The 22,673-nt window shown below is 43.2% G+C and overlaps 1 protein-coding gene across 1 annotated transcript in view; it reads right to left on the minus strand.

The window, feature by feature from the left end:
- LOC135246813 (ribonuclease inhibitor-like) overlaps positions 1-22,326 on the minus strand; it is a gene marked incomplete at its 5' end in the record, with an annotated part of 63,975 nt that extends 41,649 nt beyond the window's left edge. Inside the window, 3 exons of the mRNA XM_064320100.1 lie at positions 5,093-5,266; positions 10,228-10,401; positions 22,252-22,326. Coding sequence (XP_064176170.1) covers positions 5,093-5,266; positions 10,228-10,401; positions 22,252-22,326 — 423 coding nt within the window. The remainder of the gene's footprint in view (positions 1-5,092; positions 5,267-10,227; positions 10,402-22,251) is intronic.
- Between the last annotated feature and the right edge of the window lie 347 nt (positions 22,327-22,673).

Genomic DNA, 22,673 nt, shown 5'->3' on the forward strand with positions numbered 1-22,673 from the left:
CTATAGGTTCCGTGTAGGTTCTACAGTTGTCCTGTTTTAGCACATTGAAATGAATTATCCAGCAGATGGCAGCATACTGAAGATACGTCAAAGAACATAGGCTACGTAACAGTGAGGGATCATGGGTAGACGTATAGCCAATGTGTGTAGCTTTTGATAGGTTCCCAGTTTTATTTACTACCATTTATATATTATATGTAGTGTACAGTGTTTCCGTTTCTGCCATTACTGTGTCTGTAGGTTGCATGCCACTGTGTCTAGCACCTCTGTAGTGTGTCTCAGTATAACACCTCTAGTGTCTGCAGCAAGGATGTCACATACCTTTGCTAAATAGCTGTGAGGGTTCTCAGGGAGGAGCAAGACCATTTGTCTCCGGCCCGCCATTTAACTCAATCTTTTGAATGACCACGGACTGCATATCAAGACACCACACAGCATGATCGGCAGAGACTTGCTTGGCGCACTGGCCGAATGTTCCGAGTTTGTCTCTCTCTTGCGCATTGTAATAAACATCAAATTCTCTGAGGAGACGTCGCCAGCGTGTTCTTCATCGTCCTGCATTTTACTCCACAGAGAAGGGCAAAATAATCCTAACACTGCATTTGTGAATGGTTTTGCAAGTTTAGCACGTAAACCTAAATTAGATATTCCATAACGCCGTACGTCGTAAGGTTATATCAAATATTGTCTCGGCCTCCGCCCCACTCAAAATGGACAGATTTATTATTAGAAAAAAAGCAGAACGAGAAAAGTGATTCTTCATTAGCTGACTATGACGGAGTTAGAAACAGGCCCGAGGAGAAAGAGCAACGTGAGGAAAGAACGGGGGGAAAATGCAGATCAGTTTGGCCGAGAAGCCCAAGACAACGATGCTGCACCAGCAAAGAAAAATCTGCGGTCAATTCAGGACAAACACCAAAATTTTCAGGATACATGGACTGATGAGTTTTTCTTTGTGCAATACGAATCCACTCAATTCTGCCTAATTTGCCAGAAGACTAGTGCCAATTGTAAACGGTCTAACCTTGAATGCCACTTTAGTGCTTTTCACGCCAAGTACAACATGTTGTACCCGCCAGGTAGCAACCTGAGAACTAATAAAAGTAAACAGTTGACACAGACTCTGACTGAGCAGCAAAAAGTGATGGCGAAATCAGTCTCTGTTGCCGAGAAATCGACCGAGGCCACTTACGAGACCGTATGGATTTTAGCTAGGCATAAAAAGGCTTTCACGGACGCTGAAATAGTTAAACAATGCTTTTTGACCTCAGCTGAGATGATGTACCGTGACTTCACCAATAAGGATGCAATATACATGCACTGCAGCTTTCAGATTCGACATTGATGAGGAGGATCGAGTTTATTGGGAAAGATATCCAGGAACAGCTAATTGCAGATCTTGCAGCGGCACCACGTTACAACATTGCACTCGATGAGAGCACGGATATAAGCGACATGGCGCAATTGTGTGTGTGGGTTCGCTTTATGAAAAAAGACGAATTTCGGGAGGAGCTGTTATGTCTGTTACCACTTCATGGACAGTCCAGAGGGGAGGACGTTTTTCAAGCACTGATGAACTTTTTTGCAGAGAAACAAATCGACTGTTCGAAACTTGTGTCGGTGTGCACCGACGGAGCTCCAAGCATGAGAGGGAAGGAGAGAAGGGACTTATCGGACTGATGGAAGACAGCATTCCCAAGTTTGTCTCCTTTCATTGTATAATTCATCAGGAGGCACTGGTGTCAAAACTTAAAAACCAAGAGCTAAAGAATGTGATGCAGCTCATTGTGCGAGTCATCAACTTTATCGAGGCCAGGGCATTTAATCACCAGGAATTCCGTGCACTTCTGGAGGAATACGAGGCAGAGTACGGGGATCTGGTGATGCACAACTAAGTGAGATGGCTATCACGTGGCCGGGTGCTTGAACGATTCTGTACTCAACTTCCTCACATCCCTGATTTTCTTGCAAGCAAGGGGAAGCTGACCCAAAGCTTGAGGACCCACACTGGATATTACAGCTGACACTCCTCACTGACATGACATCCCAGCTGAATTCCCTTAACCTCTAACTCCAAGGAAAAGGGAAGCACCCAGGTAACATGCTAAGAGCAGTCACTGCTTTCCAGCACAAGATCACCACTCTCTTCATACCCGACAGAGAATTTCTTCACTTTCCCAATGTAAGAGCCTGCACAACTGCTAACCCTGATCTACTGCAACATTTTGACTATGATTAATTTGTAGGCATATGGGAGGAAATAAGAAATGAATTTGAAAGGAGATTTCAAGATGTTGTGGGGTATAGGGAGCTTTTCAATTTCATTGAGAACCCTTTTAATGTGCCATTGTCAAGCCTTACACCTGCTCTGAAAAACCTTTGTCCAGACCTTGGTGTAATACAGAGTGAGATTCTTGAGCTGCACGTCAACAATGTACTGAAAACTGAGCTCAGATCAGGCGTTGCTCATTTCTGGAGCATGGTCCCAGCCTCAGATTATCCACATTTAAAGCTTTGTGTGCAGAAGGTAATGAGCTTGTTTGTGAGCACTTACTCATGTGAGGCAACATTTTCTATAATGAGCATTGTCAAAAGAAAAGAAGTAGACTTACAGATGTGCATCTTGACTGTTTGACTAGGATTGCAACCACTAACTACAAGTTTTGCATGGAGAAAGTCAAGGGACAGCTAAAACACATGAGAGCCTCAGCATATTGATACAAATATAACCGAGAAAAATACGTTTTTCATCTCTATTAGTAGGCCAATATATACATTTTTGTGAACTTTTTTTATTTCATGTTGATAATGCTTATGTATAATTGCATATGTACAGACATACATAAGATGGGTTCCACTCCCAGCCTTACACACTCACACACAAGTATTATACCTTTTAATAATGCAATGTAATTATGAATTGAGAATAAAAAGAGATGTAAGGATGGAAAGCATGGTACTGTATTTTTTTAAACATACACAAAGATGGTAAATATCTTGAGAGTGATGATTTAAAAAAACATCTGAGTTATATCTGCAATCTCTGTGGCTCTTTGAGTAATGGTCTTACTCATAAGAGACTCTCCTAAGAAAATTAGTGAGTACCACTAAACAACGGCAGAAACTGTAATTACACTGCATCGCCATCTAGTGGCTGTATGAGAACACCACAACTGATTATTGCCACTAACTTTTACTGCTGGTAGACACTAGATTTTTAAAAACGTGGTGTCTTTTGAAAATTCCACACATTGCACCTATGTTCTGTGTGTCCTTGCCCTATAATCCATCCATTCATTTTATTCTCACAGGCTAATTATCTAACAGGCTAATTATTGCGTTGCATTTAATTATTATTGTAACAATGATAATAATAATGATAATAAAAGCCTGATATATTAAGTCATTTTTTTTTTTAAAACCCCTTATCAACATGTTTGGTAGACCTTGTGGAGTAATATAAAATGCACAAAAAATGTAATAAGTCGGGACATTTGAAAGAATTTGAATACTTATCTAAGAAATACTCCTGTAAATGATGTTATCCTTTAGATGATAGGAGCTAGAGCCAGAACATTGGTCTTTGAATCAGGCTATTCCACACAACATGTCTGCTTACAGTGGTATAATATCCAGACTATTACTTGGGACTGGAACCACAGAAGAGTGACTAAACTAAACAATGTAACACTGCATCTAAACAGCAGCTCACATGTTGTTCAGATGGACACTCTCCCACCAAGATGTACACACATACCGTGCCGGTGAGTTAATGCCCGGCTTTACCAGCAGAATAAAATACCCTTTTATTCACAATCCTTTCAGAAACACCACAATCCTGCAGCACACACAGGTGTGTGATGAAGGAGTAAAACTCACCTTCATCAAAAGTTCAGAGTGTGAAAGAGAGTGGGGTAAATGTATGGATTTCATTAGAGTTCATAGCAGGAAGTGAAAATGGAGATGGATGTAGACTGCAATGTGTGACAGACCTGAAACATTTTACTATACAGGCGGTCAATCCTTTACCATGTCAATCAGACACTCAGCATCCAGTCATCACCTGTGACCTTATACTACAGACTCCACTGAAACCTTACATTCTGCTCAGGAACCACAAACCTGGAAATCCTCATAAGGTTTTATCCTGCTTTCATTTGCTTGTTGTGATAGAGTAAGGTATATCTCATAAAAAACACGTTTTCAACGTACAAAAATGCCAAGTTACTCAAAAGTATTGATATCAAAATGACGCCAAGTTACGGTACTACAAACAATATAGGCTATCTTGCCTCACCAAAATTAAATAAGATGTATTCCAAAGCAATGCTACCCAATATTTCCTTAGTTCTTTCAAGTCACTTGGCCCTGTGTGTATAAGCATGCACTACATGGACTGGCCAAACATATGTGTGGATGGCTCTCTCACAGTCAAGATTGATTGAATAGGCGTGTATATGTCCAATTTGTATTGGTATGTATGTATTTCGCTGCCCAGCCTTTCTGTTGCGTGAATGATAGTATGTTTCTCGGTATAAGTGTGTGTTCGTAAATGTGAATGTAACATGCTGCGAGGGAAATGTCCCCATGGGGATAAAGAAGTTCTCTATGTATGTATGTACAATATGTATTTTACATGCAGTATTTATTGTACGTAGCAAATATAAAATAACTTGTACATGTACTCAAATTCAGTTCAGAAGCAAGTATAAACATGTTTTCTGGAGAAATATGCTTCCTGTAGTTACTCAGCAGCAGTTTTGTACATGAATTTCAATGTGTTCCATGAGGCCATTCAAAATATTTTACTCTTTGATCTTACACAAAGTTTGCATGACATTGTGAAATGGTAAGATTACAAAACACAGGGCCAAGTGATTTGAAAGAACTGAGGAAATATTGGGTAGCATTGCTTTGGAATACATACAACTTGGCAGGATGGCATACCTGCCATCCCAATATGGGCAAAGAAAGAATGCTGGTGGACAGAGGAGTAAACAGAGAGAGAAAGAGCTTTTTAATATTTCACTTAATAGAACCATAATCACAAATACTATTTAGTTAAGATCACACAATACACAGCACCACTCACCCCAGTCTCTGAAGTTCACAGTTTGGACTCATCAGTCCAGCACAGAGCAGCTCTACTCCTGAATCTTCCAGGTTATTGCAGCTGAGGTCCAGATCTCTCAGGGGTGAGTTTGATGACTGGAGAGCTGAGGCCACAATATTACAGCACTTCTGTGTGAGATTACAGTTGTTCAGTCTGCAAAGAAGAGTTAATATATTATAGTATTATTATATTAGATATACATGAAGCATTATCTAATATGGGAAATGTGCCAATGACAGTGTTCAGCGATGAAGAGTGAAATTGAGGATTTTAAGGTTAATGATGCTCTGAGGAAGATGTCTGTGCTACACTCTCCAACTGCAGTATTTTGGACCTGAAAATTAAACATCCTGCTGGACTGAACTCTGACTGTTCTACAGATGTAATTCTGACCCAAATGTCCCCTTTTCTTATACTGTAAGTTCTCTGAATTGGGGCAAAGGGCTCATCTACCTTTTCTATAATCTGTTCTCTGGGCTTAACCCTCCCATCCCATCCCAGAAGTGCAGCTGCCATCTTTCAAAGTGGACAGTGAGTTAGTTTTCAGTGCTGTAGGATGTTTGGCCACCACCAAAAGTAAAGATGTAAAAGGCAACACACATTTTTCAGAGTGGACAGTGACTTTATTTCCTTTTGGTTATCTGTGACAAACTTCCCACAGCACTGCAAACTAACACACAGCTAAAGGCAGATTCACTGTAGAAACAGGAAGTAATGCACATGCTCATATATAAGTATTGTGGTGTCAGCCTCTGGAGCCCTGCCCCTCCCTGCCATCAGCCACCACTCAGCTCCACTTCACCTGTGTCTCACCGGCCCAGCCTGCTGCCCCATGGACAGCGCCGGAGGGACAGGGCTGAGTTTCAGCACCTCCACTCCGCACTCAGACCTGGACAGCGTCGGAGGGACAGGGCTGAGTTTCAGCACCTCCACTCCGCACTCAGACCTGGACAGCGCCAGAGTGACAGGGCTGAGTTTCAGCACCTCCACTCCACACTCAGACCTGGACCTGAGATACAGTCAGGCCACCGGCAGCACACCAGTGCTTTTTCCACACCACTTTCCCCTTTGCCTGAGTAGCTGCTGGCCCTATATAGGCCTCATGGTCTCACTCCAGGGGTGTGCTGGCTTTCCCCTCACTGAGTGACTAACAGAGTCATTGATTCTCGTTTTTTTATTTTTTTTGTGGCAGACTCGGACGTGCCCCTCCTTGTGGCCTGAATTTTGGACCCACTTGCACTTCCCTAGCACTTTTGCTTCCCCCAACATTTGAGTAGCCTGATCTCTCTCTTTGAGTAGTCTTTCACCTCGTCTTTCGTGTTTCACTTTTCCCCTGTCTCCATTCATTGTGATACCGCTGTCACAATAAAAGTCCTCAACAGGCATGTTGCCAGCACCGTCTGCCTCGTCTGTGCCTCGTTCCCATAGCATACAGTATGGATGTGATACAAGTTCATTAAAGGATATGAAAGATATGGAATTGCAGGTATCTGTAAGTGGGTGGAAAATTACAACCTGTACCTGTACAACATGCCATATAAATGATCTGCAAATGTAGCACACAATGCAAATCATGCAAACCATGCAGACTACACAGTATAAAACAGTCCTTAGAAGAACTATCACTGTAAACCCTTGCAGGAGGACATGCAACACATACAGGAATGATAGATTCAATCATTAGGGCACACCAGTAGTACAATGCCCCTTATTTACTGTCAGTATAATTACCATGCAGCACCCCTGTCCCTGTAGGGTGGGGGTGGGGGGGGGTCTCCTGGGGATGGTGGTAGGTACTAGAGTCTTGTTCAGACTTTATTATGTAAACTAGTGTGGATTGTGGGAGATGTTCTCTGGATAGCATTTAAGGGAAGCTCAAACAATTTACTTCATTATCCAAAGTCCTTTCTTAAAAAGCATTTTTGGTATGCATCACAATTTCTTTGTGTTCCATTTCTTTATCTTACAATCTCTTCAGGTGCATGTCATTTCCTCTCTTACAGCATAGTGTCCAGTCCATCTTTCCATGTCTGGTAATTAAAATGATTGCCTCTTAACACTGTTAAAGCTTTCTATTCATGGTTATTGCCAACTCTCATATTTTGTCATATGATAAAGTACTCTTTCTCCTACAGCGCATCCAAAGTATGTGGCTTACGTATACACTGACTAAAGTATGCATCTCTGCTCAAACAAATCACTGCATTGGTGCCATAAATAATCTTCACTTTCGTCATCTTGTGTTTGAAAGCCAACTCTAGGGAACGACATCCGGTCCAGACCTCCATAGAAGCATCCAAGTTGCACCAAGTGTGGCTCTGACAGACAGTAGCGTGTCCAATGCGAAAGGAGGCTACCGCTCTCCTGGAAGAGCACACAGGTCACAACCAGCCTCTCAGGTTTTGCCACTGGGGCTGTTACGGTGAAGCCACACTGATTCTGGCAAAGCCGCCTGGCACCGCTCCCGTGTCCCACAATCGGCCGCTTGTGGGCGTGTCACCAATTTTAGGACAGACACTTGTGTTTGTTAAATGTTGATCGGGTTTAATGTTGCCTTTCATATCATCATCCAGTCTGAATAAAAACTTTTAAAATGAGCTTACATTTTCATCATTACATTTTTACATTACAAATAAATGTAATGTAAAAATGTAATGCTGAAAATGTAAGATATTGTATTTGAATTATTATGATAGGCTAGGCTCCCTTATTCATTTTGTGATTTCAAATTTAATATCAAATAGGATCCATTCCTGCTTGTTTTCAAATTTTTGGAGGGAGAGCACTTTATAAATAGAAGTAGGATTATTGGTTTTTATCATTATCTGAATTGGATTAGCCAGCTAATGTCATCAAATTTAGATCTGGTTAGCTAGTTAGGTGGCTGGTAGAAATGATCACAAACAACAAGCAACCAATATATTATTAGTTTTATGGTCAGCTTGATTTCACTTAGTCTACGTTTCTCTCACAACTAGATCAGGATGTGCTTCATTGTTATCCTATAAACGTTCTTGTTCAAATCACCAGTTTCTTTGGTAAAACATTTGTGCTGCTATCATTTATTTTATTTATCATTTATTTTTAGAATAAAATTGTTTGCAATATATAATATAAATATATATGGCATGTTTCCTTCTTTTGAATTACTGTCAGGTGTTTTAAAGATGGTGTGCCTCTCGTCAGTCAGTGCCTTACCAGAGCTCTGTTTCTGAAGTGCTGTGCTTTTCACAGAACCTTATGGATAAAGAGAAATTATTTCCTACCATTAAGGTCTACCTGGCAGATATCACTGCTTGTCATGTTGGTTTCAGAGACTATGCAGTGGGGCAGCACCCTCTCATTTGCAGGTTCATGCAGGGGCCTCACTGTTCTCTGCCTGTTGCTAAAAAGCTCATTTCCCCTTGGGATTTATCACTGGAGCTGGAGGCTTTGTCTCCAAGGCCGTTTGAGTCTATACATGAAAGATTTAAAATTGCTGTCTCTCCTGACAGCATTGCTGCTCGCACTAGCCTCAGCTAAGTGAGTCAGTGACCTCCATGCGCTCTCAGTGCATCTCTCGTGCACAATATTCTCCCCTAATATGGATTGGCTTTTTCTTAAGCTCAATCTAGCCTTTATGCCTAAAAGCTTCCCTCCTTTCACATGTGAGATGTTGGAGCTTGCTGCTTTTCACCCACCACCTTTCTCCTCTGCAGAAGAGCATAGGCTGCATATGCTTTGTTCTCCACACGTATATGACAAAGACTAAGGCTTTTAGAAAGAGCGACCAGCTCATAGTCACCTGGGCCCCTGCCTGCAAAGGGAAAGCATCTCTAAGCAGTGGCTGCCCCACTGGCTTGTGGAACTCTTGTTATGGCATATGATTCAAAGAGGAAAACACCTCCCTTGGGTCAGAGGGCTCATTCTATAAAGGGCATGGCTGCATCGTGGGCACTATTCCATGGGATCTCCTTGCAGGATATTTATTCAGCTGCAGGCTGGGTTTCTCCAGATACTGTTGCTAGGTTCCACTGTCTGAGGCCGGTAGCCCACTCAGTTCTGGGGGTGAGCTCTGTGTGAGGCGCACACATCTCCCCTCATCTGCTATGGGTTTTATTACCTCACATTGTTCCCGGCACCTGGCTATAGTTTGGGCAGTGGAATGTGTTTAGTACTTCCCTACTTGGATGTGCCAGACACTACCCTCCCCTCAGGGGAGGAGGCATCCTTTGCTGGCCTGACAGCATCTCAGCTGTGAGCATAAGGCAATCTGGGAGTTGTCCATATCTCCCCATAGGTGGATCTCAAACACGAGATGATGAAAGAGAACTTTAGGTTACTGTTGTAACCCCGGTGGAGAGATCCACCAAGACTGCCCTGCTTGCCGCGCATGAGAAGTGAATATGTTCGCTGAGGAGAAGTAGCGCTGCAGTGTCCTATACTTTCTTCCAGGAGGGCAGTAGTGTCCTGCAACATCGAATGTGCTACTGGCTGTCAAAGCCACACTTGGTGCAATTGGATTACCGGATGTCATTCCCCATACGTGGATCTCTCTACTCTGTGTTTCGGAGAACCGGGGTAGCGACGGTAACTTAAAGTTTTGGGGTAACACCCTTACTGAGGTACTCACTGGGCATATTGTTAGTTTCACTAGCAGGATTTGCAGCTCATTTAGGATAGCAGCTTGGGTCAATCAAATGTCATTTAATAGAAAAATACACAAGTCATGCCTTGTGATAGTTATATAGTCTCGGTACCCAAAAGGGGTAAATCTTAATTAGGTTAATCTCAGGGATAGTTGATTGTTTTAGATTCCTGGATGAGCAGGGTATTTACCTACCAGGATTGAAGATCCTAATGTCAGAGAACACTTAGATGAATGCCTGGCTCTCAAATGCAAGGAGCTAGTCTCTCTCTCCAGGATACAGGTTCACGCTGCCCATCATTTCATAGCACACCCCAGTCAATATTTTTATATATAAACACACATTCACACAAACATTTAGGTTACAGGCTCTGAAAATGAATAGAGTCAGGAAATTAGTCTTCCCTGTGACAAAATTCAAACCCTTACATTTCCATAATCAGTAATTCTATTTAATTAATGTCACACAGTACACAGCACTACTCACCCCAGTCTCCGTAGTTGACAGTTTGGACTCCTCAGTCCAGCACAGAGCAGCTTCACTCCTGAATCTCCCAGGTTATTGGAGCTGAGGTCCAGATCTGTCAAAGGTGAGTTTGATGACTGGAGAGCTGAGGCCACAATATCACAGGACTTCTTTGTGAGTTTGCAGCTGTTCAGTCTACAAAGAAGAGTTAATATATTCAAGTATAGAATAATTATTGGCACTCTTCATTAAAATGAGCATAAATGATAGTATAAAAGAAATATTTTAACATAATGATTTTAATTTTCTGCTCAAACATTTGTAGAAACTGCTTACTTTCACTTCAATTAAACATAATTCTTATAAATGTCATGGTCTGTGGTTTGTCTGTGTTTCCCTGTTTGGGCCGCCAGATGGCGGCACTTCAGTTTTTAGTTCTGTCCTTTTACCCCGTTTAATTTTATTATTGTTTTCAATTATTCCATTATTGTTTCTGGGTTGTCTCGTTTTCCCTTCCCCCTCTGTGGCCTGATTGTTCATTGTGCCCTCCTGTGTTTCGTCAGTGTCGTGTCTATTTAAGTTCCCTTCTCCCTGACTCAGGTGCTGGATCCTTGTTTGTTTGTGTGTGCCTCTGATTGTGTTTCTGCCCCGCGTGTTTCCTCCTGAGAGTAGCTTCCTGTGTTTTTGCCCACGTTCCATTTTTACGTGCTTTTGGATTTTTGGATTTTCTTGGTTTTGAAAATTTACTTTGTTTTTTTAGGAGTTGCCCTGCGAGGCCTTTGTTCCCTTTTGTTCCGGATTTGTTTGTTCTGTTTCTTGTTAAGTAAAGTCTTTGTTTCTTACCATTTTGAGTTTTTTCCCTTCATTCTGCGTTTATTTTCTGAATCCAGTGCTTCGGTCAATGCCCTTGTTAAAATGTTCAGCACTCTGAATACTGAACACAAGTGGTATTGCATGCTAAAACCCCTCACTTAACCTACATATAAAATATATTTTATGTGATTTAATTTAACAAGTATTATTGAAAATGACAATTATAAATTTAATCATTGATAGGTCAGTCGACAGTAACCTGGTGGAATCAACTGACAAACCAAAACAAACTCTGTATCAGGTCTACTTCTAAGTTACAAAACAAAACAGAAGACATCAAATTTAGATTACCAGAAAAGAAAGACTGAAGAGCCAGACCTTATCAAAGTATTCCCCTCATCCAGTGCCACGGGAACAAATGAAATGAACTAAAACGCACAACCAAGAAACCACCACCAAAATAAAGACCAACTGCAACACAACACAACTTTTTCCTGAGGCCATCATAAATACTTAACGCAGCAGGGCTTGAGCATGTTTGCCCTGATTGGGCAATGCCATGTTCAGATGTAGAAAGGGAGGCAGACTCATTTCTGACAAGGACTGGCCTATCTAAAAGCTGACAGTGTACTTATTAATTAAAGTGACCTTATGTTGTTGAAAGCATGGCTAAGAACCATACTTTTACCAAAATATTCAGGAATTTAGTCCCTTTCTAACAAGACAAAACATGAATATATTAGGAGGTAATTCAGTTAAGTTACTGAATACCAATAAAAAGCATAGACGTTTATTTGTGCTTCTAACATAAAAGTTTTCAGTCAATGATTTCAATAAAATGTCAGATTGCATTTAAACTCAAACAGAACAGGATCTTTGTTCATTCTGTAGCTACACTGGGCCTCCAGCCTTGTAAATAGCTTTGTCTTCTGGTGTGTCTCTCCTGAGACAAACTCTGCAGGAGGTGGGACCCATAGATCGCCTGCCTAGATAAGGGTATCAGAGTGGCGTAAAGGACGTTTCCTTTAATGTTCGTGGAGGGGAGGGTAGGTAGTATTTTTCAAGCCAATATTGTATCCAGTTCACTGTTTCTCTCTCTGAGGCCATAATCTAAACACTTGATATCTGACATACTGTAGATAAGTTAATTGCTCATTTCGCCCCGTCCCACAGGTGGACCATTTCTGAGCAGCCAGCAGCTCAGTGGTTGCAGTCTCGTCAGAGGCAGTTCATGAAAATGATAGGTATTGTGTAGTAATACTCATTTGAGCACCCTGGGGCAATACAAAAGCACTCTGTGGTGTGGGGATGGCTGGTTTAAGCAGCCACACCTGCCCTGGGTCAAGCTAATTAGACCTGGCCAATTGGATAATTGGTTAAGAATTAGATAATTGGCCAGGCTAATTGGACCCGGGAGCAGGAGTGGCTGCACCTGTGCGTAGTGAGGTAATCACTGCGCACAGGTTAAATCTGCTATCCCCACTCACACGGGGGAGCCTTTCTGTCATGACAGTGTTTTAACATCTGCTCCTTGGCAGTAACATCTTGCCAACCCTTGTAAATGTGGACTATTTGAACATCATCTCCCTGTGTCTCTGTGCTGGAGGGCCCCCAGGAAAGCCACTTCGGTGGCCTGTGGCAGGCGTGTTTGCCACAGACTCTCTATACATTTTTTGTTCTTTCCTCCTGATTCATCGCTGAGCTTACTGAAAGTCAGCCATCTACCAATAGGAACTGAGCAGCTGAGACTAATGCCAATGATGTCACAAACTAGCTTGTTCCACGATGGCTGCAGCCTCATGTAAAAAAGGGAATTTTAGCTTTTTTCCTGGAAAATACGGATCAATTTCAGATTTGAATGCAGGGCCATATCTTTTTTTTTTAAGGTAACAAGCGTGAATCCGCAATAACTGCGACCGCACATGCGCATGCATCCATGGACAATTAGGGGCACAATTAGAGCGGGGGGCATGGGGATCCTTCCCCAGAAAAAAAAGAAAATAATGACGCAATTTTCTGCAATTTCACATATACATTCAAAGACTTTGGGGGGATTATTTTAAAACTTCACTAAATCAGTTCTTGTAGCTCGGTAATCTCCTACTTCGTATTAGGATAAATACTGTATATTTATTTGGAGATTTTCATGTCATTTATTTGTACTGTTATGGTTAGCCTATTGAAAATGACACTCACTTATTCACTCACTTCTACACTGCTGCCACTTTTCTTGAAAAAGAGCTAAATCTTGTCTGCGTCATCCAAAAATGTTAAGGGGCATAAATTCACATAAAAAGACTATGCCCACAATGCAAATTAATTTAGAGAACACAGATAATAAAGCCACAGATGAAAGGAACCTGCCAACATGGTAATAGCTGTATTTTCAAACACAATGCATAGGAAGCAGCATGAGTACAGATGAGTCTGTGCTGACATCACATAGCAGTATCTGCTCCATTGCCAATAAAAGCTCAGACTGAGCAGCAGTAACCTATTTTCCAAACTGCTCAGCCTCCATGAAAGATCCATCATCACCACTAGCCTAAGTACATATAACCTGTAACCACACCTACACACAATTAAATCTGCATACAATTAAGGAAAAATAGCCTTTCACTATAAATCTCACCTAAGATAAAATCTCTTGCACTATCAATCTCCTGACTGAGGACAGGGCTGGGGCTTTCTGTCGTTTTTTTAAAGAATGACGAGATTTTCCTCTGCATCTTGACCTGGAGATATCAAATGGAGTTCAGTGTTTTGCTAACTATAACCTGTGATAGTGGTGGTAAAAAAATCAGCTCACTGCCATAAGATTCACACAGCTCTCCTTTACCAATATTAAATAGCATGCTATGCTATCACAAATCACGACTAGCTAGCGAACCAGAAGGCTAAACAACCGGATTGAGGGATGGCTACTAACTTTAGCTGGTACTAGCCAACTATCTTGCAAAGCAAACTATGCCTATATTTTCTCAAATCCAATTAAGTGTCTATAACTAATTGCATTTAATTTTCACACGTTTGAAAAAGGGATTGATGCTCTACTAACCACTTCAGCAACACACCGTTAAGCTGTAGCCTACATCTGCTCCAGCATTGATGCGCAACAGAGTGCTGTGTGTGTGTGTGCGTACCTGCTGTTACGAACCGATTTCATCCAGCAACTTTTGGAAGAAACCAAAACCAATGCACGTTGAGCATGCATGAGCTTAATCTTTAATGTTCTTCAGAGACAACTTCCTTTGTTGCCCACAGTCATATAACTATACTTCTCGAAAAGTAATTGTGGTGTGGGGATGGCTGGTTTAAGCAGCCACACCTGCCCTGGGTCAAGCTAATTAGACCTGGCCAATTGGATAATTGGACCCAGGAACAGGAGTGGCTGCACCTGTGCGTAGTGAGGTAATCACTGCGCACAGGTTAAATCTGCCATCCCCACCCACATCAGGAGCTCTCTGTCATGACAGGGTTTTTACATCTGCTCACTTGGCTGTAACATCTTGCCAAACCCTTGTGAAATAAATCTGGACTGTTTGAATATCTTCTCCCTGTGTCTCTGTGCTGGAGGGCCCCAAGGAAAGCCACTTCGGTGGCCTGTGGCAGGCGTGTTTGCCACAGTGGCGCCCAACGTGGGGCTCCTCCGGCACAGCAAAGAGGCACAGGAGGGCCAGCCAGGAAGCACACTGGAGGAGGGGCGGCTGAGGTGTTCCCGACAGGGCTTCGGGTGGATCCTCCGGGCCAAAAATGGGGAGCGGAAGATGACCAGGGAGGGGAAGGAAGCAATCCTCAGCTGGGACGCTGAGGAGCTGCACCTGGCCGAGAAGGCAGGTCAGCGACGGGCGGTGCACGAGAGGTGGTCGCGCCGTGAGCTGGACTTGGCCGGGAAGGCGGGTCAGCTACGGGCGGCGCACGAGCGGTGGCCGCGCCGTTTTGCTTCCTTTCTCGCCCATTTGGTTGTTTTTAGTTCTTTGTTTTGGCCTGGTTGGTTTGCCCGGAGCCCATGAGGGGATAAGCCTGCAGCCGCCCGCCAGCAGAGCCGACTGGCGGCCACCACAGCCACGAGGGTTCCTGGTCCCCAGCGCCACAAGAAGGCCAGCCCACCAGCCCAGCCACCCCACCACAGCCCCTGGAACAGCCCAAGCCGGTGACGCCCCCACCGGCCAGCAGAGCAGCCCAGGACTTCCCGTGCTCCGGGAGGGAGGAGGAAGAAGGGCTGCCTTGTCGTCCGAAGGAGGGTCACGGCATGTACTGGACTGTCCCGGGGCCACCCACCCTGACTTTTTTTTTTTTTCAGCGTGTTTGGAGTGTTTTTGTTTTTGTTTGTCTTTTGCTTTGTTGGGAGTGTGGGGGTGGGGGTGGGGGTGGGGGTAGGCTTCGGCCAGTGATTCTCCCTGGCCTCAGTTTGGCGTTGGGGGTATGTGGTGTGGGGATGGCTGGTTTAAGCAGCCACACCTGCCCTGGGTCAAGCTAATTAGACCTGGCCAATTGGATAATTGGCCAGGCTAATTGGACCCAGGAACAGGAGTGGCTGCACCTGTGCGTAGTGAGGTAATCACTGCGCACAGGTTAAATCTGCCATCCCCACCCACATCAGGAGCTCTCTGTCATGACAGGGTTTTTACATCTGCTCACTTGGCTGTAACATCTTGCCAAACCCTTGTGAAATAAATCTGGACTGTTTGAATATCTTCTCCCTGTGTCTCTGTGCTGGAGGGCCCCAAGGAAAGCCACTTCGGTGGCCTGTGGCAGGCGTGTTTGCCACAGTAATACATTACAAAAAAAGATATTAAAACATACAGACACGTGGCACAGACATAAGAGGTAATTATATATGTATGCATGGTGTGTATTTAAGATTACGATGAAATGATGAAATTAATATTTACCTGAACTCTCATTCATTGTTTTTTTGCAGAGAGAAGCATGAGGGATGCCAGGATTGACAAAGCTGTGGGAGTTTGTAAAAAGGTTGTCAGTGCATTCTCACACAGCTGGAAAAGGCAGCGGGCACTCAAAGATGCTCAAGAAGAAATTGGCCTCCCTCAGCATAAACTGGTGACGGAATCTCCAGCACGATGGGGATCAAGGCAAAAGATGATTCAGCGACTGCTTGAACAAGAAAACGCCCTCACACACGTCTTAGCTGCTGATAGGTCAACCAGGCATCTGGTGCCTACATGGCAGGACATTGATGTCCTTGATTCTGTGAGCAAGGCACTAGGGCCTCTCCTTGATTTCACAGATGCTCTCTCTGCTGAAACTTATGTCACTGTGTCATGCCTGAAGCCTGTTCTTCAGCTATTCAACAGTGAGCTGCTACAGGGGAAAGATGAAGACACAGATCTCACCAAGACAATTAACAGTTCAATACTGGACTACTTGAACACCAAGTACAAGGAGCCAGAGATTGAGAAACTGATCAACATGGCAACAATGCTTGATCCATGCTTCCGCACTCAGCACATGAGTCAAGAAGAGATCCTGGTCATCAAAGAGTATTCAGAGAGGTGGAATCCCTTTCTGTCATGCCAAGTGACACTGCTGCCCCTGAAAAATCACCTGGATCTACAGGACAAGCCCAAAGTGCATCTAAGAGGCAGAGTCTTGGAAGCTTTTTCAAGAAACCAGCTGCTGAGCTGACCAGCCTTTCTGAGACAGAGAAAATTGAGGCTGAATTAAACAGCTATTTGCTTTGTCCACTGGCAGATAGCGAGAGCGATCCCCTTGCATGGTGGAAGCTACACGAGGTGAATTTTCCTCAGATCAGTGGTTTGGCAAAAAAGTACTTGTGTATCCCTGCCACAAGTACAGCCTCAGAGAGGCTATTCAGTGCTGGGGGAAATATAGTAACATACCAAAGGTCTGCTCTGAAACCAGCCACAGTTAATGTGATACTCTTCTTAACCAAAACTCTTAAGCTGTGATGTTCTGTTCTCTTTTTGGTAGCTACCTCTTCCTGAATCACATGCTGTAGTAGTATGTGTGTGATAACTTGCACTACCTAATTTGTGGCATGTTCCAGCCGCAACCTCATTTCCACATAAGTTATTTTATTTACAATTTCAGAGTATATCAGTGTTTACATTTTCATTGAACTTGTATTTTATTTGTTAATTTGTTGTTAATTTATCAGGTGGTTTTGTGTTTTGTAGTTTTGTAACCTAACTGAAGAGATGTTTGGGATTGTTACTTTTTGATTTGCTGTTTGCACTACTTTTACGACTATTTGTGCCATGACAGTACAACAGAGGACGTATAAGTGTTTACGTTTTCATTTGTTGTATGTAGTTCATGATTAAAGTCAGATTCGGTGTTTACATTTCAAACTTGTACTTGATTTGAATCACTATTGTGTTTATACACTGTTTTGATGTTTTGCAGCATAGTTTAAGACTTGTTAAGTTTGCACTATTTAAACATTATTTGCACTTTTACAGAAGAAAGTATTTTTACATTTCCATTTGTTTTTCCTGGGGTTAGATTATGAATCCTGCGAGTATTGGTGTTTGCATTTTCACTGGAATTTTAATTTGTGAATAAAATTAATATTCTATTTTTTAGCCTACTTAATTGGTATAGTTTAGTATCTGATGATGGTCAGGATTAAGTTTTACTTTTTTGTATCAATGTTTGTGTTTGCATGGCTCTCAAGACTCTATGCTGATGTGACTTGTGGCCAAAAGATAGTGTCGAATGGTATTATTTTCATATCATCATTTATATCATTACCGCAAAAAATACCATGACATATTGTGATATAGTTTCGCCTATATCACCCACCCGTACTCACTACCCAGATACGCCTTAATTTGGTTGATCCCTGGGATAGTGAGTTTTGGCACTTACATCTGCTGATTTTACAGGTTAAGTTGCTCCTTCAGGGCAGAAGTCTATGAATCACAAGATTCCTGGATGAGCGGTACATTTACCTCCTATGACTGATGGTCTTAATGTCAGAGAACACTTAGATCAGTGTTACTCATTACGCGGCTCGCGATTCTTTTTTTTGCGGCTCAGATCCACTGATAACAATAAGAATACAGCTATAACTTACTTCTATAGGTTCCGTATAGGTTCTACTGATGTCCTGTTTTAGCACATTGAAAAGAATTATCCAGCAGATGGCAGCATACTGAAGATACGTCAAAGAACGTAGGCTACGTAACAGTGAGGGATCATGGGTAGACGTATAGCCAATGTGTGTAGCTTTTGATAGGTTCCCAGTTTATTTACTACCATTTATATATTATATCTAGTGTACAGTGTTTCCGTTTCTGCCATTACTGTGTCTGTAGGTTGCATGCCACTGTGTCTAGCACCTCTGTAGTGTGTCTCAGTATAACACCTCTAGTGTCTGCAGCAAGGATGTCACATACCTTTGCTAAATGGCTGTGAGGGTTCCCAGGGAGGAACAAGACCATTTGTCTCCGGTCCGCCACTTAACTCAATCTTTTGATGTGTATGACCACGGACTGCATATCAAGACACCACACAGCATGATCGGCAGAGACTTGCTTGGTGCACTGCCGAATGTTCCGAGTTTGTCTCTCCCTTGCGCATTGTAATAAACATCACATTCTCTGAGGAGACGTTGTCAGTGTGTTCTTCATCGTCCTGCATTTTACTCCACGGAGAAGGGCAAAATAATCCTAACAGTTTTGGCGACCACGAAGGGACAGGAAATATCTTCCACTAGAACCAAAGAGAATCAACAAGAGGGTGAGTATCTTTTCTTAAACAAAACCTACCACCCTCATTAGGCGTTGATCTTCCTTGGTGCAATTTGGGAGTGACTCCTGTTCTGTATTTTGTTTAGAAATAGTTACGTGGGCAGGACTTTGTTGTAACAACTGATGATGATTTTTGTCTTTTAATGTGGTTATGTTAAGGTCGTTGTGGTGGGGTGGGCGTGGTTTGAGCGTCGGCTGCAGAGAGAGTGTGAGAGGAGCGGCTCTCGGATCCTTTGTCACGACTGTCAGCTGGAGGTAATCAGCGCCGATAATTGTTAATTGTTTAATTGCGCTGATTGCCTCTGATTGCTTTCAACAGTGAGCCTGGGGTTTTTTAAAGGAAGACCGGAAGCTGGAGCGGGAGGGCTGATAACAAGACGGCTGCGGAACCGTCGTTGGTGCGTAAATATTGTCTGTAAAAACGCATCTGTAAATAAAAGAGCAGGGCAGTGCTGATTAAGGAAACAACTGTCTCCCGTGAGTGTGTGTTTAAACCGGAGGGGTGGCACTCACTTGCCACAGTCGTCTTTAATGTGGTAGTGCTAGCAGTGTTAACAGAGGACGCGGGAGCGTCAGTCTGTTTAGTAACATTGGCGTGTTGGGTTAAGTCACGTCAGCGTTTCGGGTTACGTCGGACCCAGGACGGCGAGAGCGTCAGTCTGTTTAATAACGTGCGTGTCGGGATTTGGCACAGAGGTGCGTTTCAGGTCACGTTGGACCCACTGGACGAGGAAGCATCCGTTTTTGTTGGACAGGTTTTGGTGTTGCTGCCCTTTGGGGCATGCTGGTAGCTGTTAGCAAGTGCTTTAGAGTAACACTGTGAGCTCTGAAAAAATGGCCTGTGTGCCAAAGTGTGTGCAAGAAGAGAAACTAGATTGTTCGCCAATGCGAGTGAATGCGTGAGAGAAAATGCACTCAATGTTGTTTTGTTCTGAGCTCAATTGGTGTTTTGTATTTGGAGGCCTTATGTGCAGGAGTTGAAGTGCTTTAATGTCTACAGAATAACTATTGTATTGTTGTGTTAGGCCTACGTGATATGTTCGTTATATAAAGTGTATGCAATATAGCCAATAGAATACATAACCTATGTAATATAATAGAATTAGAGTACATAAACGCGTTGAGGTTCCGGACCAATAGCATAAGGACCGTAGACATCATAAACCCCTAAATATTCTTCATTTATGAGCCCAAGATAAGGGAGTAACAATAAAAATAAGAATAAAAAGGCAGCACACAGGATTGACCCCTATAAGGTAAAATACAAAAGTGCATATTTTCCTTCCGTGTAGCAGCTGTGAAACGTTTTATAATGGCTAATCCGCGTACCTCTGAAGGCTTACTATCCGCTGGAACGGAGAAAAGAGGTGTTAAGCGGGGATTTAAAGGTGGCGGCGCTAAAGTCTCTGGTGAAAAGATATGGGAAAGCAATAAAAACTAACCCCCCATTCCCCAGCAAAAATAATTTCGGAGTAATTTCAGATGAGGCAATGAATAGATGGTGGTCCCAACAGAAGAATAATAAAGAGAAAAGGAAATATGCAGCAATGTGTGTAGTGGTGGCATATGAGAGCACAGCCCACAAGCTAAAAGAATATGAGGAAGAGCTGCAGAGGTGTCGCAGCGAATTAGAAAGCAAAGACGGACAGTTAGCAAAGGCACAGGAGGATTTGTACAAGGTTCCCCCGTATTCACAGTTTATGGATGGTATATCTGCAAAACCCCAATGGCCCCCATAGCGGTAGACTCGATTCCGAACCCGGATCAAAGTGAGGGACAGCCAAGTATTGTGACACAAATCAAACACAATCTTTTGATGTGTATGACCACGGACTGCATATCAAGACAGCACACAGCGTGATCGGCAGAGACTTGCTTGGCGCACTGCCGAATGTTCCGAGTTTGTCTCTCTCTTGCGCACTGTAATAAACATCAAATTCTCTGAGGAGACGACATCAGCGTGTTCTTCATCGTCCTGCATTTTACTCCACGGAGAAGAGCAAAATAATCCTAACAGTTTGCATTTGCGAATGGTTTTGAAGTTTAGCACCTAAATTAGATATTCCATAACACCGTACGTCGTAAGGTTATATCAAATATTGTCTCGGCCTCCGCCCCACTCAAAATGGACAGATTTATTATTAGAAAAAAAGCAGAACGAGAAAAGTGATTCTTCATTAGCTGACGGCGACAGAGTTAGAAACAGCCCCGAGGAGAAAGAGCAACATGAGGAAAGAACGGGGGAAAATGCAGATCAGTTTGGCTGAGAAGCCCAAGACACCAATGCTGCACCAGCAAAGAAAAAGGTGCGGTCAATTCAGGACGAACACCGAAAATTTCAGGATACATGGACTGATGAGTTTTTCTTTGTGCAATACGAATCCACTCAATTTGCCAGAAGACTAGTGCCAATTGTAAACGGTATAACCTTGAACGCCACTTTAGTGCTTTTCACGCCAAGAAAACATGTTGTACCCGCCAGGTAGCAACCTGAGGACTAATAAAAGTAAACAGTTGACACAGACTCTGACTGAGCAGCAAAAAGTGACGAGATCAGTGGCGAGATCAGTCTCTGTTTCAGAGAAATGGACCAAGGCCACTTATGAGATCACATGGATTTTACCTAGGCATAAAAAGGCTTTCACGGACGCTGAAATTGTTAAACAATGTTTTTTGACCCCAGCTGAGATAATGTACCGTGAATTCACCAATAAGGACGCAATAATAAAGCAAAAACATGCTTTAAGCTTTAAGATTCGACATTAATGAGGAGGATCGAGTTTATTGGGAAAGATATCCAGGAACAGCTAATTGCAGATCTTGCAGCGGCACTATGTTACAGCATTGCACTCGATGAGAGCACGGATAAAAGCGATATGGCGCAATTGTGTGTGTGGGTTCGCTTTATTCAAAAAGACGAATTTCGGGAAGAGCTGAGAACCCTTTTAATGTGCCATTGTCAAACCTTACACCTGCTCTGAAAAACTTTTGTCCAGACTTTGCTGTAATACAGAGTGAGATTCTTGAGCTGCAGGTCAACGATGTACTGAAAACTGAGCTCAGATCAGGCGTTGCTCATTTCTGGAGCATGGTCCCAGCCTCAGATTATCCACATTTAAAGCTTTGTGTGCAGAAGGTAATGAGCTTTTTTGTGAGCACTTACTCATGTGAGGCAACATTTTCTATAATGAGCATTGTCAAAAGAAAAGATAGAAGTAGACTTACAGATGTGCATATTGATTGTTTGACTAGGATTGCAACCAATAACTACAAGTTTTGCATGGTGAAAGGGACAGCTAAAACATATGACAGCATCAACATATTCATACAAATATAACAGAGAAAGATACGTTTTTCATCTCTATTAGTAGGCCAATATATAAATTCTCGATTGGGTCACATGCTCATATATATGTATTGTGGTGTGGGCCTCTGGAGCCCCGCCCCTCCCTGCTATGAGCCGCCACTCAGCTCCACTTCACCTGTGTCTCACCGGCCAGCCTGAAGCACCATGGACAGCGCCGGAGGGACAGGGCTGAGTTTCAGCACCTCCACTCCGCACTCAGACCTGGACAGCGCCGGAGGGACAGGGCTGAGTTTCAGCACCTCCACTCCGCACTCAGACCTGGACAGTGTCAGAGGGACAGGGCTGAGTTTCAGCACCTCCACTCCACACTCAAACCTAGACCTGAGATACAGTCAGGCCACCGGCAGCATACCAGTGCTTTTTCCACACCACTTTCCCCTTTGCCTGAGTAGCTGCTGGCCCTGTATAGGCCTCATGGTCTCACTCCAGGGGTGTGCTGGCTTTCCCCTCACTGAGTGACTAACAGAGTCTCTGATTCCCGTTTTTTTTTTGGCAGACTCAGACGTGCCTCCTTGTGGGCTGAATTTTGGACCCACCTGCACTTCCCT

This window comes from Anguilla rostrata, unplaced genomic scaffold (assembly GCF_018555375.3).
Source record: "Anguilla rostrata isolate EN2019 unplaced genomic scaffold, ASM1855537v3 scaf0936, whole genome shotgun sequence".
NCBI lineage: Eukaryota > Metazoa > Chordata > Actinopteri > Anguilliformes > Anguillidae > Anguilla > Anguilla rostrata.